Here is a 26,001-nt window from a genome sequence, read left to right as displayed (position 1 = left end):
CATTGTAAATAAGAATTTGTTCTTAACAGACTTGCCTAGTTAAATACAAAAAAATGTAAAAATACAACTCTGTATTGTTACAAACACCAACTAATTCTAAGCCATACCCCTACCTACATGTACAAATTACCTGGACTAACCTGTACCCCCGCACATTGACTCGGTACCGGTATCCCCTGTATATCATTATTGTTATTGTGTTACTTTTATTAAACATTTTTACTTTAGTTTATTTAGTAAATATTTTCTTAACTCTATTTTCTTAAAACTGCATTGTTGGTTAAGGGCTTGTAAGTAAGCATTTTATGTTGTATTCGGCGCATGTGACAAATAAAATGTTATTTGATTTGTTTTACTTCAGATTTTCCACAGATGTAAACGTGAGCATTCACCATATACTAGGAGTAATGTTCCAAGGCCATGTTGTGTTACGTCCTCAATGAGTCAGAGTTGGATTTGTATCTGCTATTATTCATGGGGCTATCCCATCAACATGGAAGGTCATGTGGTGTACACACTTCCAGCATCTGTGTGTACACACAGTTTTATTAACTTTGTGTAAAATCTAAAGTCGACCTCGTAACTCGCGCAAAGAGTTAGGAAACGGCTAATTTTGAGGTGATAACTGTTCATTACTAACATTTATGGGGATGGAGGTTCAATTTACTTTTCCTTGACGGGAATTTGGCTGCTGACGCAGACTCGACACGGCCGCCATCAAGTTTGTTTACTTGTTTTGTGTGAATGCAGCCCTTTGTTAGAGGCAAGCTAGGTCAGTCTGCTAATAACTGTTATCTAACATGTCCCCACTCACCCTCACTAACACAGGGAATTTACAAGTGTCGACTTTCAAATGTAGCAAGTCCAAGAAGAATAGACTGGCTGAAACTGAGACAAGGGGTTGAGTTTGTGGTTACAATGGGACAGATGAATAGTTTGTGGTTAAAATGGGAGAGATTAATTCAAGGCCATATCCTGAAGCCTTGGGAGAACTTGTCAAGACTGAAGGTGGTCGGATGTCAAGTCATGATATAGAAACCAAACCGTAAAACTAGACTAGGTGTTTGGCAGGAAACAATGAAGAGCTGTCACAGGGACCACCCTGTCCCAATGCATCGTGGGGGCTTTGATGAGATGTTTCAACCAGGGAAATAAGAAACAATGTAGTGTCTGAAATGTCTCCCTCCTCTTCTCCTGGCCTGGCCCAATGCAGGTGTCTGTGAAGACTGATGAAGACCTTTTCCATTTATTCTAAAGGTCATAGGAATGAAGACGATTGTGAAATCCGTATATGTTCAAAATGGCAAAACTCGGCTATATAGCAAAAACGGACAAATGCAACACTTGCGATGGCAACACAACGACACAAAATACAAGACAACCAGACTAATGTAAGTTGTTCACAAAAGCCACGTGGACAAGGTGAAAAAGCACTAAATTAAAACACTTCAACATTTTACAAGCCCACCAAGCTTCTTGGAGAACATTATAGAAATGTAATTCAATTCGTGTGAATACCCATGGCTCAACATAAAATGAAATCCAGGCTTTTTACGACAGCAATCCAGAGACTTGACCAGTTCTCAGTCAATTGTAACAAGTATACAGCAGGCCCAATGGCTGGAGTGGCTAATTATAGTAGTTTTAAAGGCCACACAACTGGAAAGACTACTTCCATCAACTGCAGCACTATAGAAAAACAACATCCCCCCCAGAAACATCATCTAATTACAAAATGGTGGTTAGCAAATCCGTTCTTGGCACAACTGCTTTTGAGCAACCATTTCAAGTGAATAATCAAGTACCTGCTCTACCCTCAGCCATTCTATCTTTCTACGTGACCGAATAAGCAACACACTGTGTGTGATTATCGTATTATGTTGGTGTTTGATGCAGATCTCATATTATTCTCTTGATGTTATGAGCGTTTCGGAGGGGTACAGTTTACCACAGGTTTAGAGAAACCTGAGAGGGCAATTTGTGTAACATTAAAGGATACAGCAACAGCACATGAGGCCAGGGGGAAGTGAACAGGATCAGATATCTACAGTACCATTAACTCCCCCCCTTACTTTACTTTTCTCTCCCTCCACATAAAAACATATTGTCAGACTGTATCAAGCAGCAAGAGCAAAGGGAGCCAATATCTGGAGATAAATGTGTGGGGGTCACCCCCAAGGTAATCCTCTGGTAATAAAAGAGGTGCCTTACGGAGAACTGAGAGTTGGAGTGGGGGGGGGGGGGTCAAAAGAAGTTCATGCAGGAGTCTAGAGAGTTGAAGAGGCCATAGAGTTGGCTTAGAGAGAGAGTGAACTGGGAAGGATCAAGGTCAGAGTGAGGAGGCTGAACACAAGTCAGGTTCTGATACTGTAAGTCTATCAGGGATGCTGCTGGTTGAACTGGTGTTATATCAAAGGGTTTACAGTCTTTGGTTACTTTTTTGTATTTTTGTGTTTCTTGTATTCAATATTTCAGCCTCCCTCAAGTCATAAGAAAATGGTTCCAATCGACACAAAATGTAGGCCTGTAAACTGAAACGTAGAATACTATTGTAACGCTTGTTGTTACCATGTACCATAGATACTACAGTACTTCTGCAACTTGGGATCCAGATGTAGTTTTAACCACGGCAACAAGTTAGCACCACACATACCAAGACATTAACATCCGATTAACAAGTCTAGGGTTAGATTGAGGACAATATACATCATTCCTCCTCCACCTGCTCCTCCCTTTTCTATATATCCTCAGGATGACAGCAGGGAATGGTTTAGCCAATACTCATAAACGTTCAGTATGTAGCTAGAGAGAAGGTAGGAACGATGTGGACAAGCAAGCACATGAGAATAAAACCCTGTGCATAAACACTGTGCCTGGATCTCTAATTTAATATAAGTATAGTATGACCTCATATTTTAAAGCACACTCATTGTTAAAACAAAGAACACAATGATCTCACGTTTCAAGCTCCCATGTATTACTGGCAGTTTTATGATTACCCAAAATAACAAAGACCAAATCTGATGTAGGTTTTTGGGTCTGTGACTGCCGGTAAAGTTTTGGCTCGCTTCCGTTTGGCACCGCCGCACCGTAGAAGTGTCCAAACTTGAACATCCAATTATAAATTGTGGGTATAACTGTTTGTAGACAACGTGCATTAACTTGACTACGGTGACTCTGCTCTAGGCTCAATGGCAGACCTTTATATCAAACCTAAAAGTCGTCCTCTATACGTCTTCCTTCACACTTGGGAGGGGCCAGATGACCTAGGCTGGGCTAGGCTAGTTTGGCCACTCTACAATTCTCTCTCTCATCTCTCCAAGATTTCCCACTGTAGAGACCCCAAGGGCTCAGACAGATCCAAACCATCTGTTGTGTCTTGTCGCTGAGGTGAGAACACTCTCGGACCAGACGATGACGGCATCAACATGGGCCGTGTGAGTCGTGAGTGCAAGGGAAGCTCTCATTAATAAATCAACACTAAGTCTATGTCAGCCAGTCCCTGACATGGGCCTGTAGTAGTGACGTCCACCATGTCTTGTTTATCAGGCCTACAGGCCTCATGCTGAGGAAAGCTTGATGAATTCAATGAGGGAGAGATAATGGCCGTGGTGATGGGGGTGTTTCAGACACTCAATGAGAGCTGAGCTGCCTGGCCAGGAAGCAGCTAGACAATACAGTGAACTCTCTCCAACTAACCACGATCCCAAACCACAGCCCTCCTCCTCCCATCCCTTCTCCTCCCATCCTCTCATCTCTCTTTCCTCTCATCCCTTATGGAAGCTCCAGGACGGGGGATGATGTCATTCTCAGTCAGACACAATGAGCCACAATCTCAACCTAAACACACACACATACACACACACACCACAGAAGAAATCTGTCATCTGCCATCTAGAGTCTCTGCTAAGTAAATTCTAGTGAGTGTCACGCCTAAAGCCCCAACCACCATCATTTACATTCCTGGTCAACACACAGACTCACATCTTTATCTGTTGTCTAGGCCAGTGTGTTCAACCCAGAGCTCCAGCTAGCAGTTGGTTGGCTTGCTGTAACGGAAACCCTGACTAGCCAGCTGAATGATAAGGCAGGGTCTAGGGAGGATTAGGGAGTGGACAACTCCTGTAATAAAGCATGTGAAGTGATGCTGTAGCGATCCCTTGTCATTGATGTGCCTTAATGTGCCATCAGAGGCCTATTCATGGAAACAGCCCACAATCTGACCCCACCTTGTCATGGTCATAACAGATGTACAGTAGAATAGGGTCGTCTTCTTGAGACCTGGCTCTCTCTTGGGTGTCTGGTTAAAGTAAAAGTCTTGTTCTGCTTACTTCTTCTGTAGAACAAGTAACGTTTAAATCTAATTCTAGAATTGTTTCCAGAGAAGAGACAGAAAAGTGTCCCCACGGTCCAGGGTTGTTTTGAAATAGCTACGCGATGAAGTTGTGTCACGGGGGGCATTACTTCCTAATAGGGGACATAGTCTGTGGATTCTTCCACCGTTGCATCGCAAAATAATGAAACCATGGATTAGGAAACCATTTCCGCTGTACATAATCACTGAACACTGTTTATAGATGATGCATGCAGAGGGAAATGACAGATATATCTTTATTAAGAACAACTTTAGTGCCAGGCTACAGCTGCAGCCCCCAGTGGCTTGCGTTTAACAAGTTTTGCTTATGTTAGCTGTAATCTAACGCAGCTCCGGTGTTTTTCGACTTTGAAGTGCAGGTATGTTAATTGCACTAATCCTAGCCCTGTATTGTTTCAATCTGGGACCTTGCTGGAAGGAACACTAGACACTTAGAACAGCAGTAGGGGTGGAAGGGAGTGGCTGTACAAGTTAAATAGCAGCTTCCCCTCCTTAGCACCTTTTCCCAAACCGTAAATAACAAAGGCAACCAGTGATTTAACGCTTAGCAACAGCATATTTGAGGTTTACTGAATTATCGGTCTGCCTACAGTAGCTAGGCCTAGCATATCAGTCCTGGGTTCATGTTCATGGAGATAGGACAGACAGGGAAAGACATTGAGGTTCATGAGCAGGTCATCTCCATATATCAGTCATATATACATTTCCATCTGGAGCGTATGAAAGATGACTGGAATACAAGTCTTGGAGTGATACATGACTACTATTAAATAATGCAGGTTGATACACAACATATACGTTTATGATCAGAGCCTTTATACCATGTGCATGGCAGCAGGTGCTGGTCCAGAGTCAGATATACAGTGCCTTCGGAAAGTACACACACTCCTTGACTCTTTCCACATTTTGTTGTGTTACAGCCTGTATTTAAAATGGATTACATTTAGGTTTGTTGGTCATTTGCATACACACAATACACTTTTTTTAAAATAAATAAATGAAACATGAAAAGCTGAAATGTCTTGAGTCAATAAGTATTCAACCCCTTTGTTATGGCAAGCCTAAATAAGTTCAGGGGTAAAAATGTCCTTAACAAGTCACATAAGTTGCATGGACTCACTGTGTGCTTTAACAGTGTTTAACATGATTTTTGAATGACTACTTCATCTCTGTACTCCACACATACAATTATCTGTAAGGTCCCTCAGTCGTGCAGTGAATTTCAAACACAGATTCAACCACAAAGACCAGGGAGGTTTTCAAATGCCTCGTGAATAAAGGCACCTATTGGTAGATGGGTAAAAAAAACAACAGACATTGAATATCCCTTTGAGCATGGTGAAGTTATTAATTACACTTTGGATGGTGTATCAATGCACTCAGTCACTACAAAGATACAGGTGACCTTCCTAACTCAGTTCACGGAGAGTTAGGAAACCGCTCAGGGATTCTACCATGAGGCCAATGTTGACTTTAAAACAGTTACAGTTTAATGGCTGTGATAGGAGAAAACTGAGGATGGATCAACAACATTGTAGTTACTCCACAATACTAACCTAAATGACAGAGTGAAAAGAAGGAAGCCTGTACAAAATAAAAAGGCAACAAGGCACTAAAGTAAAACTGCAAACATTTTGAACATTTTCCTGAATACAAAGCCTTGTGTTTGGGGCAAATCCAGCACAACACATCACTGAGTACCACTCTTCATATTTTCAAGCATGGTGTTGGCTGCATCATGTTATGGGTATGCTTGTCATCGGCAAGGACTAAGGTGATTTTTTAGGATAAAAAGAAACAGAATAGAGCTAAGCAAAGGCAAAATCCTAGAGGAAAACCTGGTTTAGTCTGCTTTCCATTAGACACTGACAGACAAATTCACCTTTAAGCAGGACAATAACCTAAAAGAAACAGCCAAATATACATTGGAGTTGCTTGCTAAGACGACATTGAATGTTCCTGAGTGGCCTAGTTTTGACTTAAATCAATTTGAAAATCTATGGCGATACTTACAATTGGCTGTCTAGCAATGATCAACAACCAACTTGACAGAGCTTGAAGAATTAAAAAAATAATAATGTGCAAATATTGTGCAATCCAGGTGTGAAAAACTCTTAGAGACTTACCCAGAAAGACACATGGCTGTAATTGCTGCCAAAGATGATTCTAACATGTATTGAGTACTTACAGTACTATTCAAAAGTTTATTTGTACTATTTTTTTACTATATTTTTACTATAATAGTGAAGACATCAAAACTATGAAATAACACATGGAATTATGTTGTAACCAAAAAAGTGTTAAACAAATAAAATAATATTTTAGATTTTTCCACCCTTTGCCTTGATGACAGCTTGGCACACTCCTGGTATTCTCTCAACCAGCTTCACATGGAATGCTTTTCCAACAGTCTTGGAGTTCCCACATATGCTGAGCACTTGTTGGCTGCTTTTCCTTCACTCTGCGGTCCAACTCATCCCAAACCATCTCAATTGGGTTGAGGTCAGGTGATTGTGGAGGCCAGGTCATCTGATGCAGCACTCCATCACTGTCCTTCTTGGTCAAATAGCCCTTACACAGACTGGAGGTGTGTTGGGTTATTGTCCTGTTGAAAAACAAATGATAGTCCCACTAAGCATAAACCAGATGGGATGGCGTATCGCTGCAGAATGCTGTGGTAGCCATGCTGGTTAAGTGTGCCTTAAATTCTAAATAAATCACAGTGTCACCAGCAAAGCACCCGCACACCATCACACCTCTTCCTCCATGCTTCACTGTGGGAACCACACATGCGGAGATCATCCGTTCACCTACTCTGCGTCTCACAAAGACACGGTGGTTGGATCCAAAAATCTCAAATTTGGACTCATCAGACCAAAGCACAGATTTCCACCGGTCTAATGTCCATTGCTCGTGTTTCTTGGCCCAAGCAAGTCTCTTCCTCTTAGTAGTGTCCTTTAGTAGTGGTTTCTTTGCAGCAATTCGACGATGAAGGCCTGATTCACGCAGTATCCTCTGAACAGTTGATGTTGAGATGTGTCTGTTACTGGAACTCTGTGAAGCATTTATTTGGGCTGCAATTTCTGAGGCTGGTAACTCTCATGAACTTATCCTCTTTAGCAGAGGAAACTCTGGGTCTTCCTTTCCTGTGGCGGTCATGAGAGACAGTTTCATCATAGCGCTTTATAGTTGTTGCGATTGCATTGGAAGAAACTTTCAAAGTTCTTGAAATGTTCAGCATTGACTGACATTCATGTCTTAAAGTAATGATGAACTGTCGTTTCTCTTTGCTTATTTGAGCTGTTCTTACCATAATATGGACTTGGTCTTTTACCAAATAGGACTATCTTCTGTATGCCACCCCTACCTTATCACAACACAACTGATTGGCTCAAACGCATTAAGACGGAAAGAAATTCCACAAATTAACGAGGCACACCTGTTAATTGAAATGCATTCCAAGTGACTACCTCATGAAGCTGGTTGAGAGAATGCCAAGAGTGTGCAAATCTGTCATCAAGGCAAAGGGTGGCTACTTTGAAGAATCTCAAATATAAAATATATTTTCATTTGTTTAACAGTGTTTTGATTACTACATGGTTCCATGTGTGTTATTTCATAGTTTTGATGTCTTCACTATTATTCTGCAATGTAGAAAATAGTAAAAATAAAGAAAAACCCTGGAATGAGTAGGTGTGTCCAAACTTTTGACTGGCACTATATGTAAATTAGATATTTCATTTGAATTAAATGTGCATAAATGTCAAAAAACATGTTTTAACTTTGTCAATGGGGTGTATAGATGGGCGATATATATACATTTTTTTTATCCATTTTGAATTCAGAGTAATACAACAAAATGTGGAATTAGTCAATGGGTATGAATACTTTCTGAAGGAACTGTATTTCATGCTCTTTATTGTTAAGGTTGGGATTTAGGGTTGTGTAATCTGATCCTAGATCTGTGATAACCTGAGACTCCTGATAATCCAGGAGGATATGGCCAAGGATTAATAACAGATATTTAAATGTTTATCCTTTATTTAACTAGGCAAGTCAGTTAAGAAGACATTTTTATTTACAATGACGGCCTAGGAACAGGGGGTTAACTGCCTTGTTCAGGGGCAGAACAAAATATTTTTACCTTGTCAGCTCGGGGATTCGATCGAGCAACCTTACTGGCCCAACGCTCTAACCACTAGGCTACCTGTCGCCCCTCGTTAGACACAACTGACAGCTGATCTGGATCTAAGGATCGCCCAGGCAGACCCAGATCTGTTAGTAATGTCTGTTTATCTCTCCTGTGCTTCCTATACAGTTTAAGAAGCCAGAGCAAAGCAGACACTGCACTAATCACTGGCTGAAGATAGGGAGTAGAGACTGTGGCTAGCCAGAGCTATAGGAAAATAGCATGTTAAGTAGCCTAATAATGTGTTTTCCCCTGCAGTGTACTCCCATAGGAAGCCATAGCTGCTTAGTGGCTGAAGTGCTCTTCAACTGACTGACAACACTTGGGGCCTGCCCATCTGTAGTGTGTATATATTCCTTATATAGTGCACTACTTTTGACCAGGGCACTGTGCTTTATAGGGAATAGGGTGACATTTGGGATGCAGGGAAGGCTTATTCCTGCCAGCTCCTCACTAATCTGTCTGTAATGGCCCCAGGACCTCTGTCTGTAATGGCCCCAGGACCTCTGTCTGTAATGGCCCCAGGCCCCAGGACCTCTGTCTGTAATGGCCCCAGGACCTCTGTCTGTAATGGACCCAGGACCTCTGTCCGTAACTGCCCCAAGACCTTTTAATGGCCCCATGTCCTATGTCTGTAATGGCCCCAGGACCCAGGCTTTGAAATCCACTGTGCCTCCTGTGAAACAGCCATTGGAAACATCCTCCTCCAAAGCACTCCAGAGCTGCAGCATCAGTTCAAACACTTGAGAGGTAATTATTTTCAGCTGCCTGCACCCAGAAATGGCAACAGACACACACCACAGCCCTGTCGACACACACACACATACACTAATGCGAGCATTCACACGCACACACACACACACACACACACACACACACACACACACACACACACACACACACACACACACACACACACACACACACACACACCGTCCTCTCACCAAAGGCTAGAACAGGAGTGTGTCCTTTATGAGGTGATGGCAGTTATTTTGTCCTAAATTATGGCCTGTTTGGTGTCGCTCTTAAAATTCAACTGTTACATTGTCAATTTTATGTATACAGTATAAGTCAAAAGTTTGGACACACCTAATCATTCAAGGGTTTTTCTTAATTTTGTACTATTTTCTACATTGTAGAATAATAGTGAAGACATCAAAACTATGAAATAATGTAGTAACCCAAAAAGTGTTAAACAAATCAAAATATATTTTATATTTGAGATTCTTCAAAGTAGCCTCGATTTGCCTTGATGACAGCTTTGCACACTCTTGGCATTCTCTCAACCAGCTTCATGAGGTAGTCACCTGGAATGCATTTCAATTAACAGGTGTGCCTTGTTAAAAGTTAATTTGTGGAATTTTATAGCGTTTGAGCGTTTGAGCCAATCAGTTGTGTTGTGACAAGTTAGGGGTGGGATACAGAAGACATGAACTTTAAGACATGAAGATCAGTCACTCCGGAAAATTTCAAGAACTTTGAAAGTTTCTTCAAGTGCAGTCGCAAAAACCATCAAGCGCTATGATGAAACTGACTCTCATGAGGACCGACACAGGAAAGGAAGACACAGAGTTACCTCTGCTTCAGAGGATAAGTTCATTAGAGTTACCAGCCTCAGAAATTGCAGCCCAATAAATGCTTCACAGAGTTCAAGTAACAGACACATCTCAACATCAGTTGTTCAGAGGAGACTGTGTGAATCAGGCATTCGTGGTCGAATTGCTGCATATAAACCACTACTAAAGGACACTAATAAGAAGAAGAGACTTGCCTGGGCCAAGAAACATGAGCAATGGACATTAGACCGGTGGAAATCTGTGCTTTGGTCTGATGAGTCCAAATTTGAGATTTTGGATCCAACCACCGTGTCTTTGTGAGACGCAGAGTAGGTGAACGGATGATCTCCACATGTGTGGTTCCCACAACATGAAGCATGGAGGAGGAGGTGTGATGGTGTGCGGGTGCTTCGCTGGTGACCCTGGGATTTATTTAGAATTCAAGGCACACTTAACCAGCATGGCTACCACAGCATTCTGCAGCGATACGCCATCCCATCTGGTTTGCGCTTAGTCCTGTTGAAAAACAAATGATAGTCCTACTATGACCCAACACACCTCCAGGCTGTGTAAGGGCTATTTGACCAAGAAGGACAGTGATGGAGTGCTGCATCAGATGACCTGGCCTAAACAATCACCCGACCTCAACACAATTGAGATCGTTTGGGATGAGTTGGACCGCAGAGTGAAGGAAAAGCAGCCAACAAGGGCTCAGTATATGTGGGAAGTACTTCAAGACTGTTGGAAAACATTTCAGGTGAAGCTGGTTGAGAGAATGCTAGAGCGTGCAAAGCTGTCATCAAGGCAAAGGGTGGCTACTTTGAAGAATCTAAAATATATTTAGATTTGTTTAACACTTTTTTGGTTACTACATGATTCCATATATGTTATTTAATAGTTTTGATGTCTTCCTCATTGTAAAATAATATTTTTTTTTTAACTGACTTGCCTAAAGAAAAAACCTTGAATGATTAGGTGTGTCCAAACTTTTGACTGGTACTGTACCTATAATCCTCTCCTGGTGATATCACACTTGTTTTGTCCATTATGCCACTGCCTTCATATAGATATAGTATACCATGTATAGTATAGTCTGCCATAAAAACACAGAAATGTTTCCAATGTTTTTTCCGCCATTTATTTTTTACATCGTGAATTTGGCAAAAAATGTAAATGAATTGTGTGTTCAGTGTAGGCTTACCTTAGCATGACGTTTTGATAGCCGAGTAATTCTCTCTCAGACAAGGTGTTTTATCAATATATTAGCCTCAATTTACTTAAAACAATTCACAACGCTAATTATTGATCAAAGTTACCTTGTCCAAGGTAGATTTGCTCGGTTATCAAAACGTCACGCCAGGGTAAGTCTACATGAAACACAGACCAGGTTATCAAAACGTCACGCCAGGGTAAGCCTACATGAAACACAGACCAGGTTATCAAAACGTCACGCCAGGGTAAGCCTACATGAAACACAGACCAGGTTATCAAAACGTCACGCCAGGGTAAGTCTACATGAAACACAGACCAGGTTATCAAAACGTCACGCCAGGGTAAGTCTACATGAAACACAGACCAGGTTATCAAAACGTCACGCCAGGGTAAGCCTACATGAAACACAGACCAGGTTATCAAAACGTCACGCCAGGGTAAGTCTACATGAAACACAGACCAGGTTATCAAAACGTCACGCCAGGGTAAGTCTACATGAAACACAGACCAGGTTATCAAAACGTCACGCCAGGGTAAGTCTACATGAAACACAGACCAGGTTATCAAAACGTCACGCCAGGGTAAGCCTACATGAAACACAGACCTTATTTGAAGTAGTTCTAAAATCCCAGATGGAAAAAATGAATGGTGAAAAAACGATTGGAACCATTTCTGTTTTTATGACTCATACTGTGGTAGTCAATACTATATATTATCTAACACTGATACACTTCTATCAGGTAGCCTGCTTCTGAGACAGTAGAACTAAAGCAGCCCTCAGGATGGCCAGATTCCACAGACAGGTTATTGTGTTACGAGGTCAAAGGATCCCAGACTCACTCTGGCCTACTACATAGTCAGTTCAGCCTTTACACAAACACGGAGAAGACAGAGAGACAGAGAGAGAGACAGAGAGAGACAGAGAGAGAGACAGAGAGAGAGAGCGAGAGAGAGAGAGAGAGAGAGGGGGGCATAGTAGCCATATGGATTTGATTAAGGGACTAGTGATGTCATATGTGTCAGGTACTCAGGCCCCAGGCATGGATTGAGTATTACGCAAACATGTGTCTCAGTCTGCATACTCCCACAGCACTAACAGTCTGCATACTCCCACAGCACTAACAGTCTGCATACTCCCACAGCACTAACAGTCTGCATACTCCCACAGCACTAACAGTCTGCATACTCCCACAGCACTAACAGTCTGCATACTCCCACAGCACTAACAGTCTGCATACTCCCACAGCACTAACAGTCTGCATACTCCCACAGCACTAACAGTCTGCATACTCCCACAGCACTAACAGTCTGCATACTCCCACAGCACTAACAGTCTGCATACTCCTACAGCACTAACAGTCTGCATACTCCTACAGCACTCACAGGAGGGAGAGAGTCCATTTGTCATCTCGGGGCACGGTTTGATTCCCAAATGGTGGGTCATGGTGGTTCTTCCTATATGGTAAAGAACTTATGGCTTGAAACATTGTTTTTATTCACTTGGCAAGTCTCAAGAGAAGGTCACTTGAACCAATCATGTCTTGCAAAGGCCTGATAAAGACATAAGACCTTTAAAAGGCCTACATAAATGCTTTACAAATCATGTATATACGAAAACGTCATAGAGATACGCATTATTCAGCACAACACACTTTGGGAGCCGTGGATACACATGTAGCTCTAAGATTGTGTGTTCATGGGAAATGTTCTCTGAAACCACACATTTTCACTCAATCTAGCTGATTCATAATACTCTACATTCCATTTCGGGGTATCAGAGGAAGACTCGCGTACCAAGACATTACATAAAACAGGGATTCGTTTTTCCACTATTTATAATTTGGCAGATGCATCACATAGAGAACATGTTTGTGTGGCCAACTTTCATGTTCAATGAAGAACATCTGGGATCAGGAGCACTCTGTCTAGGATGTGTTGGAAATGTACAAATTCAGAAATAGACAAACCCTAATTGGGCTTTCTAAATGAAGGAATGTGTTTACGTCAAGAACAAACAAATTGTTCCAAAAATTCTAGAAAGATCATGTCAGAGTCAAATGTAATCAGTATTTGGTCCTTTGGTCCGTTGTATAATCTGGGTTATCACCACAAAATGTTCTCAAGAAACTTGATTGCACCGTGTCAAATGACGTATTTGTTTCATTGTGGTTGCTGCCATTTTGAAACCACTAACAAGGAGGAAGGGGGTTGTTGGGCTCCTTGCTCTCTGGACTTCCATGGACATCTCTATTCTACATTGTCTTGGCAGTATTCCCTAATTTTCTACAGCTTGGCAACCGAGCTTTGGCGCCCATTGTGAAGCTGTGACATCTGATTTAGAGGATTTTGGGACAGGAAATGTCCCAGTGTTTCCTTGATTCCCCCTAACGAGGATGATTGATGTCATGTTACGTCCGTGCTGACGCTGTGAACTCGACAATAGGGACATTGAACCAATATGGGAGGACAATTTACTCAATGATCTCTATTAGCAGGCTATATCCAGTATTTTGGCCCGCTGAACTTAATGCAGTTGGGTACTAGCTTAGTTTGAGTGTAGTTCGCTGCCAGCTATTTAGTGTGAATCTATCATTTTGCCTGTGTGAAGTGGAGAGAGGAGTCTTGGTATCAAGGGAAAGATAGGCTCACTGTAGAATAGACTGAGCAATGAGCCGTCTGTGATAATACAGAGGGCTGTAAATGTGAATTGTGAGATGTACTGCAAATGTGAGGATCGTTTCTAGATGAACGGTCATGTTGAAATCGCGGCAATAATAGTCCAGACAGCACTCGATTAGCAGTCCCTAATAACAGTCTTACAGACAATCCAACATTATGGATTAGTAGTGTCCTATACTGTTGCTGTATGTTTGTGTTGTTGATTGTGTGAAGTGTTGCATAGAAATGTTTGGCGTGTTTCTAATTCGGTTCGGCTCTAATAGTGTATTACAAGAATAATTTCCAAACACACACAGATTTCCTTACTAAACACGGTTGTCGGTCAAGTTCATTTTGTCGTTTTTTCTTCAGTTGAATAAATGACTCTTACTGAGGAAAACCAGAAGGAAATGTTGTAACCTAAATCGCTTGTCTCTCCTCACCCTCTGCCTCTGGAGTACAGACAGACCGGAGAGAGCAGATATTTCACACGTTACAGACGTCACTCAATACTTTTCCTCTCTGTTCTTGTTTTAAGGCCCACACCACACCTAGGTGGACAAACACACACACACACACACACATACGCTTAAGCTCACATGCAAAGAATCTCTCTCTCACACACGCACACACACACACACCGCTTTGAGAGGCAGGGAGGCTGTACAACAGACACACACACACACACACACACACACACACACACACACACACACACACACTGGAGTACACACCCCTTTGAGAGGCAGGGAGGCTGTACAACACAAAGTTCCATATAAGGGCATGTTGATGATGTAATGCTCCATAGGCAGGGAGCATGCAGTGAGACATATCTTATTGTTTGGTCTCCCTGCTGGAATGTCCACATCACAGACCGCTGTGTGAGAGCTGAGAGACAGAGAGAGTACGGCAACATAATGAGCTTCAATCACTGAGGCTGCCAACGGATAGACCTATGGAACAGGTAGGAGGCAAGGCAACTTTAACTCAACTTAGCTGCTCTGTTGGTTCGTTATGGAGCACTGTGACTGAGTGCAAGGGGGATAAATACAGCTTTGATGTTGACATTCAGTTGGGTTAGTGTAAAGAATTGATTTCTGACTCTGGGAAAGTTGTGTCTTTTGGGATACAATTATAGGCAATCTATTACAAATAAAGGTTTCATTCAACAAGTTCATGAAAAAATGCTGAAACAATTTTGACAAATTTCAGTCTGATATTTTGGAAACTGTGATTACAATTAAACGGATGCTGAGTACAGTAACTAAATATTGTAACAATTTGTGCACAATGTTTATTCCCTAATTGTGAATTTCAAATGTACCATTGAGGGAGGACATTGATAGAAGCTGATTCAGTGTGTGAGTTAAAGCTATGGGTAATTCAGTGGTTCATTTCCTAAGCGTAGTTGAACGGGCCACTCAACACTCACACGACACTCTAATGTCTGTGAGAATCCGGGGGAAATGTGCCTGGTGAAATAAAAGAGATGGTAATTGTTATTTGAACCTGCTCTCCTGTGAAAAATGTATCACTTCTGAGTGATACATTTATGAACCAACAAGTTAAGTTTGAATATAAAACTCAGATATTACAATGAATTCAACAACCTGAAAAATATATATATATATTTTTTGAGGAGCTATTGGTTGTGTAACATACAGCATAGCCAGCTAAACCCCTAAAATGTAATTATTAAAAATTAAATATTTAACTAGCACAGTCATTCAACTAAAGTCATACAAATATTGCCTATAATTTTAGGAGCCCATACTGCTTACTGATTGCCCTCTGCTGGACGTATGCTGGTCAGCTTCCTGTCTCTTTCATAAAGCACTCCAGGAATAATCCTCCTAACAAACTGACTGCTTCTATCTATTTACACTAAAAACAGGGTTCAGGATCAAACATGAACAGATCATTGTTTTATCATGTCTTCTGTAAATGATGTGTATGCTCCCGTGTGAAAGAGGCCTAGAAGCTTGGTCTCAATGAGACTCCCTATTAATATAAATGCCAAATAAAATTGGGTGTTTTAAGGGAAAGGGCAGGAAATTGACCTATAACAAGGGCATTGTCTTGGACATTGACTTCTAAAACATACACACAGAATACTGGCATGTCCTGTATCATCTCAGCAGCAGCACTGTTTACAGAGTCTGAGCCGTAGTTTCCAGCTCTGAGGCCACTGGCCACAGCTGCTTGTTTAAATGTGAGGAAAAGCCCTCTGTGGCCTTCGCCATAATGGTGGGCATGGTGACATCCTGCTGCCGGCTGTGTGTGTGTGTTTTCCCCTCTGCATGCTGATGTTGCTCAGAAGAGGTCAGTAGGTGAATGGTTGGCTTTGGGTTAATAGCCATCTGCACCCACACCCATTTCTTAACTGCTTACCATGCAGAAGGCACCACTCTATTTTCCATGACATAGAAACTCCTTATGGGAATGTACCATTTTAGACAGACTGACTCTATTTGGAAAATTGGCAGTGATAAAATAAATTGTTCAATCAAGTGTGGCCTTTACCGTACCTTGTAATCAACATTCCGGTGAAATCCCAAAGTTAAATCGCGCAATAGAATTAATTCATCTAGAATAGGATTTGGTAGTTTTTCAATGATTAATAAACAAAGTCGCTGTTCTCTGCAGCTGACATCTTGTATAACCAAGTTTGATGGCAAAGCCGTATCAGGATGGACTGGGTAAACTAGTACATCATTCATTGGCAACCGTTGAGAATTTCAAGTGGTAACCTTCATGCCCCTCTTATTCCCCTTTCAACCATATAGTCACAGTTGACTCACTGACAGTTCAACTTCTGCTCTCCCAAGTTGTGTTATTCGATTGTCAAGTCCCACTAGTCCAGCAGAATTCTGAGTCCATGGGAAACAGAATCCAATGATTGTCCCTTAGGAGGGACACAGTATTCTCATGTCAAGCGATTAAGATCCTAGGGAATACATGTAATTCCTCTCCGGAGACATCATATAGCCTATTATGCCTTGGCAGATCTCAAGCACCTGATTAATAATACGTGGAAGTTTCCCTGAATGTATCTTCTGTTTCCATAATGTATCTTCACAATGTAACCCTCTGTGTTTAAAAATGGGGAAACCAGGATGACTTGTACTAACTAGCAGAGTCTAAAGTCCAGGACCTCGGCTCACATTCTATTCTGGTTTGATTACATCACTGGGAAAACGGAGCATAACTGGGTAGCGGAGATAACTGCTAGAGTAAACAAGGATACAAATAAAGTAGTCTAGCTCTAGCTACATTCTAGCTACATTTGCAGGCCTTTATATGGCTGCCACTCCTCTGCTCTGCCCTGACGTCTCAGCAATGTTAATAGAATATCATGATTTAGATGATTTTTCAAAATGATCGTTTCTGCCAGAAAGACATGTCTTCAGATATTGTAGAACTGACTATACCACACATTCCCATTGTGAACTTTCTCAGTGGGACACCAGAGGCCTTTACAAACTCCTCCCCATCTGATGCTATCCTACTGTACATCAACTTCAAGCTGATCAGCTTTGATCATCAGATCTCTGGCACAGTGGAACATGTGGAACATCATGGGATTAACATCATAGGACATAGGACAGCCTCAGCCCTACCATGGACCTGCCTTAGCCCCAGTTCTACCAGCTATCATACTGACATCATGTTCCTCTACAGGAGACTAGGTGTAATTAGTGATCCCTGAGAGAGGCCCTCTGTTTATCCAGCCAGGCTGTAATTGCCTCTGGAAGCGGGGGGGATTCCTTTAAATATATAACCAGAGAGAGAGGGAGGCAGGGGGTAGTAGAGGAACCCCTTAATTAGGGGATTGTTCCATGCCAATGCGACATCTGTGCTAGCACGCTGGCAGCTGCACATTCAGCAGTCATAACATCCCCTCCGACGCTGCCTGGAGCGGAGGCACACTGGCCCGGTGCGATGCATGCCCTGCCAGCTACCGTGACCCCAGCTTCCCCCGTGATTCTGTTACATATGCTGTATATACAGTAGACTGTACATTTACACTGGGCATACACCTACACACATGCTCACAAGTACACACTATGAACTCAATATCACTCTAGACGTTAAAATAACTGCAATGTAAGCTTAGTTGTTTCTTTAAGCAGGGTAGCTGCCTCTAACAGGTATGAAAGAGGACTGTATTCACTGGGACATTTCAAAAACAGCAGTGTGGCTGAATACGGGTTTAGTCTACAGTTTGATGGGGACTGATGGGAGTATTCTTGTCAGATAGGGGTCAGGGTAAACATTCAGCATTCTAGAAAAGTCTAGCCACCACAGCCAAAGATCAGAGTGCATTTGGACGGAACATCCTCACACAGTACAAACACTGCATTTAGTCCATTCTCTATTATTTTTCTTCTTTCAAGTAACAGTAGATAAGCAATACAGGACATCAGTAATCAGTAATGCAAATCCTAATAAGGGTAATCTAGATAGTCAATTTGTATAGGACTGACTATAAGAAGTACTATTTTGGACTTTTACTACGGCGTGTAGAGTTTCCAACCCACATGAGAGTTAACTGCTACAGTGAGGGAAAAAAGTATTTGATCCCCTGCTGATTTTGTACATTTGCCCACTGACAAAGAAATGATCAGTCTATAATTTTAATGGTAGGTTTATCTGAATAGTGAGAGACAGAATAACAACAACAAAAATATCCAGAAAAACACATGTCAAAAATGTTATAAATTGATTTGCATTTTAATGATGGAAATAAGTATTTGACCCCCTCTCAATCAGAAAGATTTCTGGCTCCCAGGTGTCTTTTATACAGGTAACGAGCTGAGATTAGGAGCACATTCTTAAAGGGAGTGCTCCTAATCTCAGTTTGTTACCTGTATAAAAGACACCTGTCCACAGAAGCAATCAATCAATCAGATTCCAAACTCTCCACCATGGCCAAGACCAAAGAGCTCTCCAAGGATGTCAGGGACAAGATTGTAGACCTACACAAGACTGGAATGGGCTACAAGCTTGGTGAGAAGGTGACAACAGTTGGTGCGATTATTCGCAAATGGAAGAAACACAAAAGAACTGTCAATCTCCCTCGGCCTGGGGCTCCATGCAAGATCTCACCTCGTGGAGTTGCAATGATCATGAGAACGGTGAGGAATCAGCCCAGAACTACACGGGAGGATCTTGTCAATGATCTCAAGGCAGCTGGGACCATAGTCACCAAGAAAACAATTGGTAACACACTACGCCGTGAAGGACTGAAATCCTGCAGCGCCCGCAAGGTCCCCCTGCTTGAGAAAGCACATATACATGCCCGTCTGAAGTTTGCCAGTGAACATCTGAATGATTCAGAGGACAAATGGGTGAAAGTGTTGTGGTCAGATGAGACCAAAATGGAGCTCTTTGGCATCAACTCAACTCGCTGTGTTTGGAGGAGGAGGAATGCTGCCTATGACCCCAAGAACACCATCCCCACCGTCAAACATGGAGTTGGAAACATTTGGGAGTGTTTTTCTGCTAAGGGGACAGCACAACTTCACCGCATCAAAGGGACGATGGACGGGGCCATGTACCGTCAAATCTTGGGTGAGAACCTCCTTCCCTCAACCAGGGCATTGAAAATGGGTCGTGGATGGGTATACCAGCATGACAATGACCCAAAACACACGGCCAAGGCAACAAAGGAGTGGCTCAAGAAGAAGCACATTAAGGTCCTGGAGTGGCCTAGCCAGTCTCCAGACCTTAATCCCATAGGAAATCTGTGGAGGGAGCTGAAGGTTCGAGTTGCCAAACGTCAGCCTCGAAACCTTAATGACTTGGAGAAGATCTGCAAAGAGGAGTGGGACAAAATCCCTCCTGATGTGTGCAAACCTGGTGGCCAACTACAAGAAACGTCTAACCTCTGTGATTGCCAACAAGGGTTTTGCCACCAAGTACTAAGTCATGTTTTGCAGAGGGGTCAAATACTTATTTCCCTCATTAAAATGCAAATCAATTTATAACACTTTTGACATGCGTTTTTCAGGATTTTTTGTTGTTGTTATTCTGTCTCTCACTGGTCAAATAAACCTACCATTAAAATGATAGACTAATAATTTCTTTGTCAGTGGGCATATGTACAAAATCAGCAGGGGATCAAATACTTTTTTCCCTCACTGTATCGGGGGACCTTAAAAGGAACACACTGCAAGTGTATGTCAGGCTACCGACTTGGGAAAGTTAGCACAGTTATATTTATGATCTGTTAAAGTTTCCATTACATAAAATGTCAAACCCCTTCAGAAATCCATTCAGTATGGTCAGACAAATGTGATACCCATGAGTGTTTATGGTGTGTCTGCATTCTTACTAATAATAGGCCCGATGGCACTTTGGGAATAAGAATTAGACACATTTGACACTTCACAAGCAAACAACGAATGACAATTTTCTACCAAGCTGATATACTGTATATTGTTTATGTTATATTATTGATGTTGTGTTATGTTGCTCCCTATGTCATCCATCACCTTCTCCACCCATGTGTCAGTTGTCCAATGTGTGTATCAGTGAAAAGTTCAACATTCTTTTTTATTCAAACTTTTCTCTTCTTCTTGTGTTTTTCTTTCAGACTGAAGTTGCTCATCGACCAGGAAAAGGCCTATCAGGAAAGGAAAGAGGAGGAGAACAACAAGAAGGTCACCAGCCTAAAGGAGGAGCTGACCAAGCTGAAGTCGTTTGCGTTGATGGTCGTGGACGAGCAGCAGCGCCTCACAGAGCAATTGACCCAACAGACTGCTAAGAGCCAGGAACTGACTGCCAGCGCCTCCCACACCCAGGAAGAGCTGAGCTCTGCTAATGCAAAGGTGCAAGAGGGGGAGGAGAAAGTTTTTCGCTTGGAGACAGAGCTAGGTGACCAAGCCAGTCACTTTCACCAGGAACAGGAGACCATGACAGCCAAACTGACCAGCGAGGATGCCCAGAACCGGCAGCTCAAGCAGAAACTGTCCACACTCAGCCGGCAGCTGGATGAACTGGAGGAGACCAACAAGACCCTCCGGAGGGCTGAGGACGAGCTCCAGGAGCTGAGGGACAAGATAAGCCGCGGGGAATGTGGCAACTCCAGCCTCATGGATGAGGTGGAGGAGTTACGGAAAAGGGTTCTGGAGATGGAGGGGAAGGACGAGGAGCTGGTCAGAATGGAGGACCAGTGCAGGGACCTCAACAAGAAGCTGGAGAAGGAAGCCAGCCAAAGCCGTAGCCTGAAGGCTGATGTGGACAAGCTGAACCACAGGATCATGGAGCTGGAGAAACTAGAGGATGCGTTCGGCAAGAGCAAACAGGAGTGCAACGTGCTAAAGTGCAATCTGGACAAAGAGAGGACAGTGTCAAAGGTTCTGTCCAGAGAGATGGACATCCTGAAAGCGAGGGTCAAAGAATTGGAGGCCGTAGAGGGTCAGCTGGAGAAGACAGAGCTTACACTAAAGGAAGACCTCACCAAGCTGAAGACGCTGACGGTCATGCTGGGGGATGAAAGGAAGACCATGGCTGAGAAACTGAAAGCGATGGAGGACAAGGTCCATAACAGCACTGGCAAACTGCAAGCTGAGCAGGACAAAGTCACAACAGTAACAGAGAAGCTTATCGAGGAGAGCAAGAAAGCCCTAAGGTCGAATGCTGAGCTTGAGGAGAAAATGTGTGGCGCCACCAAGGACAGGAATGAACTCAAGGCCAAGCTCGAAGCCGAGGAGGAAAAGAGCAACGACATGCAGTCCAAAGTTACCATGATGAAGAAGAGGTTGCAGTCACTGGAAGCTGCAGAGAGGGAATTCCTGAGGAACAAAGCCAAAGAGGAAAACATCAAGGCGCCCATCGCCAACCGCTCCCAACAAGAGGACTACCAAGTCAAAGACCTTACACAGGAAGTTGAGCGCCTGAGGCGAAAACTTAAAGATATGAAGGTTGTCGAAGACGACTTGTTGAAGACTGAGGATGAGTTTGAGTCAATGGAGAAGAGATACTCCAGGGAACAAGAGCGAGCAAAGGCCTTGATGGAGGAGTTGGAAATGTCCAAGAACAAGCTCTTAAAGTACCAACTGGCAGAGAAGCAAGAGTCCAACCAGGAGCACATCCTCTACAAGCGCCTGAAAGAGGAAGAGGCCAAGTCCAGTCATCTGACCCGAGAGGTGGTGGCCCTAAAAGAGAAGATCCATGAATATATGGGCACAGAGGAAAACATCTGTCGCATGAAAAACGACCACTCCGCCTTGCAAAGAAAACTGACTCTGCAAGAGGTGAAAAATAAAGAACTGGCCAGAGAGATGGAGACCCTCAATCGTGAGCTGGAGCGATACCGTCGCTTCAGCAAAAGTCTCCGCCCAGGCATGAACGGCAGACGTTTCTCAGACTTACAGGTGTGCACCAAGGAGGTACAGACAGATCCAGCAGATCACCTTCGACCCAATTACAAGAGCATCACCCCACTGGAGCGGGCCGTGGTGAATGGAAAACTGTACGAAGAGAGTGACTCTGAGGACGATCCAAACTACAACAATGAGCTGCCCCTCGCCCAATGTAACCCCTCCCTCTTCAACAATGTCAACAACCTCAACAACAACATCAGGAGAGTCCCCTTTCTCAAAACCAAAGAAAGCCACAACCCAGTCAATGGGAAAGTGCAGGTTCCCAGACAGAATGGGAACCATGTGCAGCAAGGAGACGTGTTTCTGACACACAGCCCCGGGCAACCACTGCACATCAAGGTAACCCCAGACCACGGGCATAACATGACCATGCTAGAAATCACCAGCCCCACCGCAGAAAACACCCAGTCATACACCAGCACTGCAGTCATCCCCACAAGTGGAGGTCCACCCAAACAAAGAATCACCATAATTCAGAACGCATCCATCTCCCCGACTACCAGAAACAAAGGTCAAAGGTCCCCCTCGTCAGATGGTTCCCCCTGCACTCCTGATCGAGCCATATCTCCCTTCACCATGGCCACCTACTCTAGAGCGATGACCCCAGACTCCTCTGGGTCAGTCACTCCAGACAGGGCTATGTCACCCATCCAGATCGTGTCAGTCACAACAGGCACTCCTGACCGGTCCCTGTCCACGGAGCCAGTAGAGGTCATGGGAGGTCATGCAGTCTTCAGGGTGACACCAGAGAGGCAGAGCAGCTGGCAGGTTCAGAGGTCCAACAGCTCCGGCCCCAACGTCATCACCACGGAGGACAACAAAATCCACATTCACTTAGGGAGCCCCTTCATTCAGAGCTTAAACACTACACCCCAGCCTGTGAGCCCATGCTACTCACCTGGGCAGGAGCAGAGATCTCCTGTATTATCCAATGGTACCCCTGTCAAAGGCAACAGCAAAATCACAAGTAGCATCACTATAAAGCCAACATCCACCCCAATCAAAAGGCCTTCACAAATTACAGTAAGTAATGCCTATGATTGACTGATTCCCCATCCCAAGATACCTCACCCCATTAGTAAGCCCTAGTTTATCCGCCGCTCATTACCACCACCTATCCTAACCCAACCTCCTCAGTCCCTAGTCATCCGATCTTGATCCATCCACCTCCATTTTACTTGATCTGTATGAAGAGAGGCCGACCTAACCACTTCTCTGTTTGTGTTTGGGATTTGTTTGTTTGGTTGGTTCTGTTTGGAAAGATGTTTGCATGCATGAATTGTCATTCAAAGACAAAACAAAACAGTAACCCTTTGAAGGCACTTGTAGTAAGAAACTTTTACTGAACACCGGGGTAACTTTACTGTATATGCTATTTGGTAAATATACCATGTACTAAGACTATTTACTGATGGACCATTTCAATTGTGTTTAAACTTCATATTACACAACTTGCATTTTGTTTAAGCTGATTTATTTTCTAAATATTAAAGTGTGCAAAAGTTATGTTTTAGTTTGTCATCCATGCTTGCATATTTCATTTACTCATTCAGAAGTGGTAAACCCTGCATGCTGAATGATGAAAATGAGGAATATATTTCAAGGTTAAAATATATATTTAAATGTTTTTTATTTATGCATGTTTTCTAACTTCTAGTTTTTATATTTAATTTTTTCATTGTGATCTAATTTTCACTGCTCAAGTGCTACCTTGACCATTTGAAATAGTATTCAATCAATACAACCTCTGATAGCAGTCCATTGTCCTTCAACCATCAAGACACACACATACAATGAATAGCACATTTTAGAGCCACTTAATTTATGTTTTTTACTAGCAGGACTCTCAGAAGAACTCTTGTGTGAACATCCATAATTTATTAGAAAACGAAAAAAAAGGCCAGGGAATTCTGACATGTGTTTTCTTGGCTGAGTTAAATTCATAGGCTGGTGATGTCATAGTTTCTCCTTCTATCCCAAACACAAAAACCCAGTTACCAAGAGTAAAGACTAGCATGAGTGAATTTGAAGTTCCTCTTTAATGATAGCATGGAAAGTACATGTAAGTCAGCTTGGACGAACAAGAGGTGCTTTAACTATTGAGGGTCTTCTCCAAGTGGATGTTTCTTTGCTGCAACTCTCTGCATCAATTTGAATCAATATTCTTTACGTTCATCATAGTGTTGTATGATTCTTTTGCAAATACATACAGTTGTTTTAATGGCAAATTATCGTGCAACCTACACAACAACGCAAATAGATTGCGGTATAGGAATGAAGAAAATCCACACTCATCACTCAAAGCACTGGCTTATCATGAAGAGACTTCTGAGTGACATTGGTAATATAAAGCTCACCTGAATGAAGCATACATGTGTCAGATCTATTCACGCATTCACCCAATCCAAATACCCTCTGAGTCAGTATCACTATAAAGAGGTGTCTATATCAAGCTTTAAATCGATTCAGGCTGGGAGCATTGACGTTTGGAAACAGGATCCCAATCTCTCAATGCCCAAGAATAATTTACAGGCTAAACAAGATGCTATTCATTCAAGGGATCAGAGCAGCTGTGTCCTTAAATATCCTCCATGTCATTATCTATCTGATCGTACTTATCTAGTGAGGTCATTGTTTGAGCCAGGCAGATCATATGTTCTGATGTCAAAATAACATCACAGTCCATATCGAATGAGAGCAAAGTGCAAGTAGTATGGATGATGGCTTCATAGTCCAAGACACCCTTTCCTTTTGTATATCTCACTTGACGCATGACCTTTGGCATGTCAGCTAAATCTAAGGTCCTATGTAAGCTATACAATCACACAGCACCATCATCCACTGTGCTGTTTTTCAATACAGAATGTACAGTAGCCAATCAGAGGCAAGACTAATCTTCAGTGTACATCACAGGCTAGCCTAATGTAGCAGGCGTAAAAAGACGCCTGAGTGGAGTTCCCACATCCGTTATTCAGGGGAAACAGAAGTTAGGTTGAAAATATTGTATCCCTGAAAACTGGATGTAAGCGCTTTCTGGCGACCCTGCATAGGCTAATCCCAGGCTAGTTTAGGAGTTGATGGGATTCGCGTGTTATCATCACAATGGTATCCAAACACCTTGACCGATAGGCCCAATGATCAAGGAGAGGAAAATAAACGGACAGGGCAGGGCCCATTTCAAACAAAGGCCTCATATTGTGAATGGAAGAGGATCCTGAGGCCCATTAGTGTGCTGTGAAATAGTGTCTCGCACCACAATCCAAGCACCAAACAAATCCTGTGTTTTGTTGCCATGGAGACAACCGTGCATCTTTGCCAGTATTGCAGAACGCAGGCCGGCCTACTGAACTGCAGGCTGGTCTGTCCGTGGCAGAGGAAGTGCTTACTCTAGTACTCCTGCTGCATGCCTCCAAAGGGAGGAGGCTTATAATTAAAGGTCATTCCGTGTAAAATCAACATGGCCCCCTGACATGACCCACACAGATTTTCTGGTCCATTAACCTCATTTTCAAAACACATTTCAAATTTATGTCCTGCATGGATTTAAGGACATGGTTCATTGCACATTTTAGAATGAATTTTTGAAACCATAAAACACTTATACACACTCACTTACAGTTG

At 42.8% G+C, this 26,001-nt stretch overlaps 2 protein-coding genes across 5 annotated transcripts in view; one reads left to right on the top strand and one right to left on the bottom strand.

Annotated features, from left to right (window-relative positions):
* Positions 1 to 26,001, bottom strand: part of LOC106574607 (uncharacterized) — a 104,000-nt gene that overhangs the window by 70,655 nt on the left and 7,344 nt on the right. The window lies entirely within an intron of this gene.
* Positions 1 to 26,001, top strand: part of LOC106574771 (filamin A-interacting protein 1-like) — an 82,816-nt gene that overhangs the window by 54,337 nt on the left and 2,478 nt on the right. The window contains exons 1-2 of one of the 2 annotated variants that reach the window (XM_082963009.1): positions 14,702 to 14,954; positions 20,589 to 23,403. In XM_082963009.1, coding sequence (XP_082819135.1) covers positions 20,704 to 23,403 — 2,700 coding nt within the window. In that variant the 5' untranslated portion in view covers positions 14,702 to 14,954; positions 20,589 to 20,703. Of the gene's footprint in view, positions 1 to 14,701; positions 14,955 to 20,588; positions 23,404 to 26,001 lie in introns of those variants that run through there. The other variant, XM_082963008.1, reaches the window with a different exon arrangement.

This window comes from Salmo salar, chromosome 16 (assembly GCF_965601325.2).
Source record: "Salmo salar chromosome 16, fSalSal1, whole genome shotgun sequence".
Lineage (NCBI taxonomy): Eukaryota > Metazoa > Chordata > Actinopteri > Salmoniformes > Salmonidae > Salmo > Salmo salar.
Note: the sequence above shows the minus strand (reverse complement) of the source record. Positions and strands in the feature narration are given on the sequence as shown.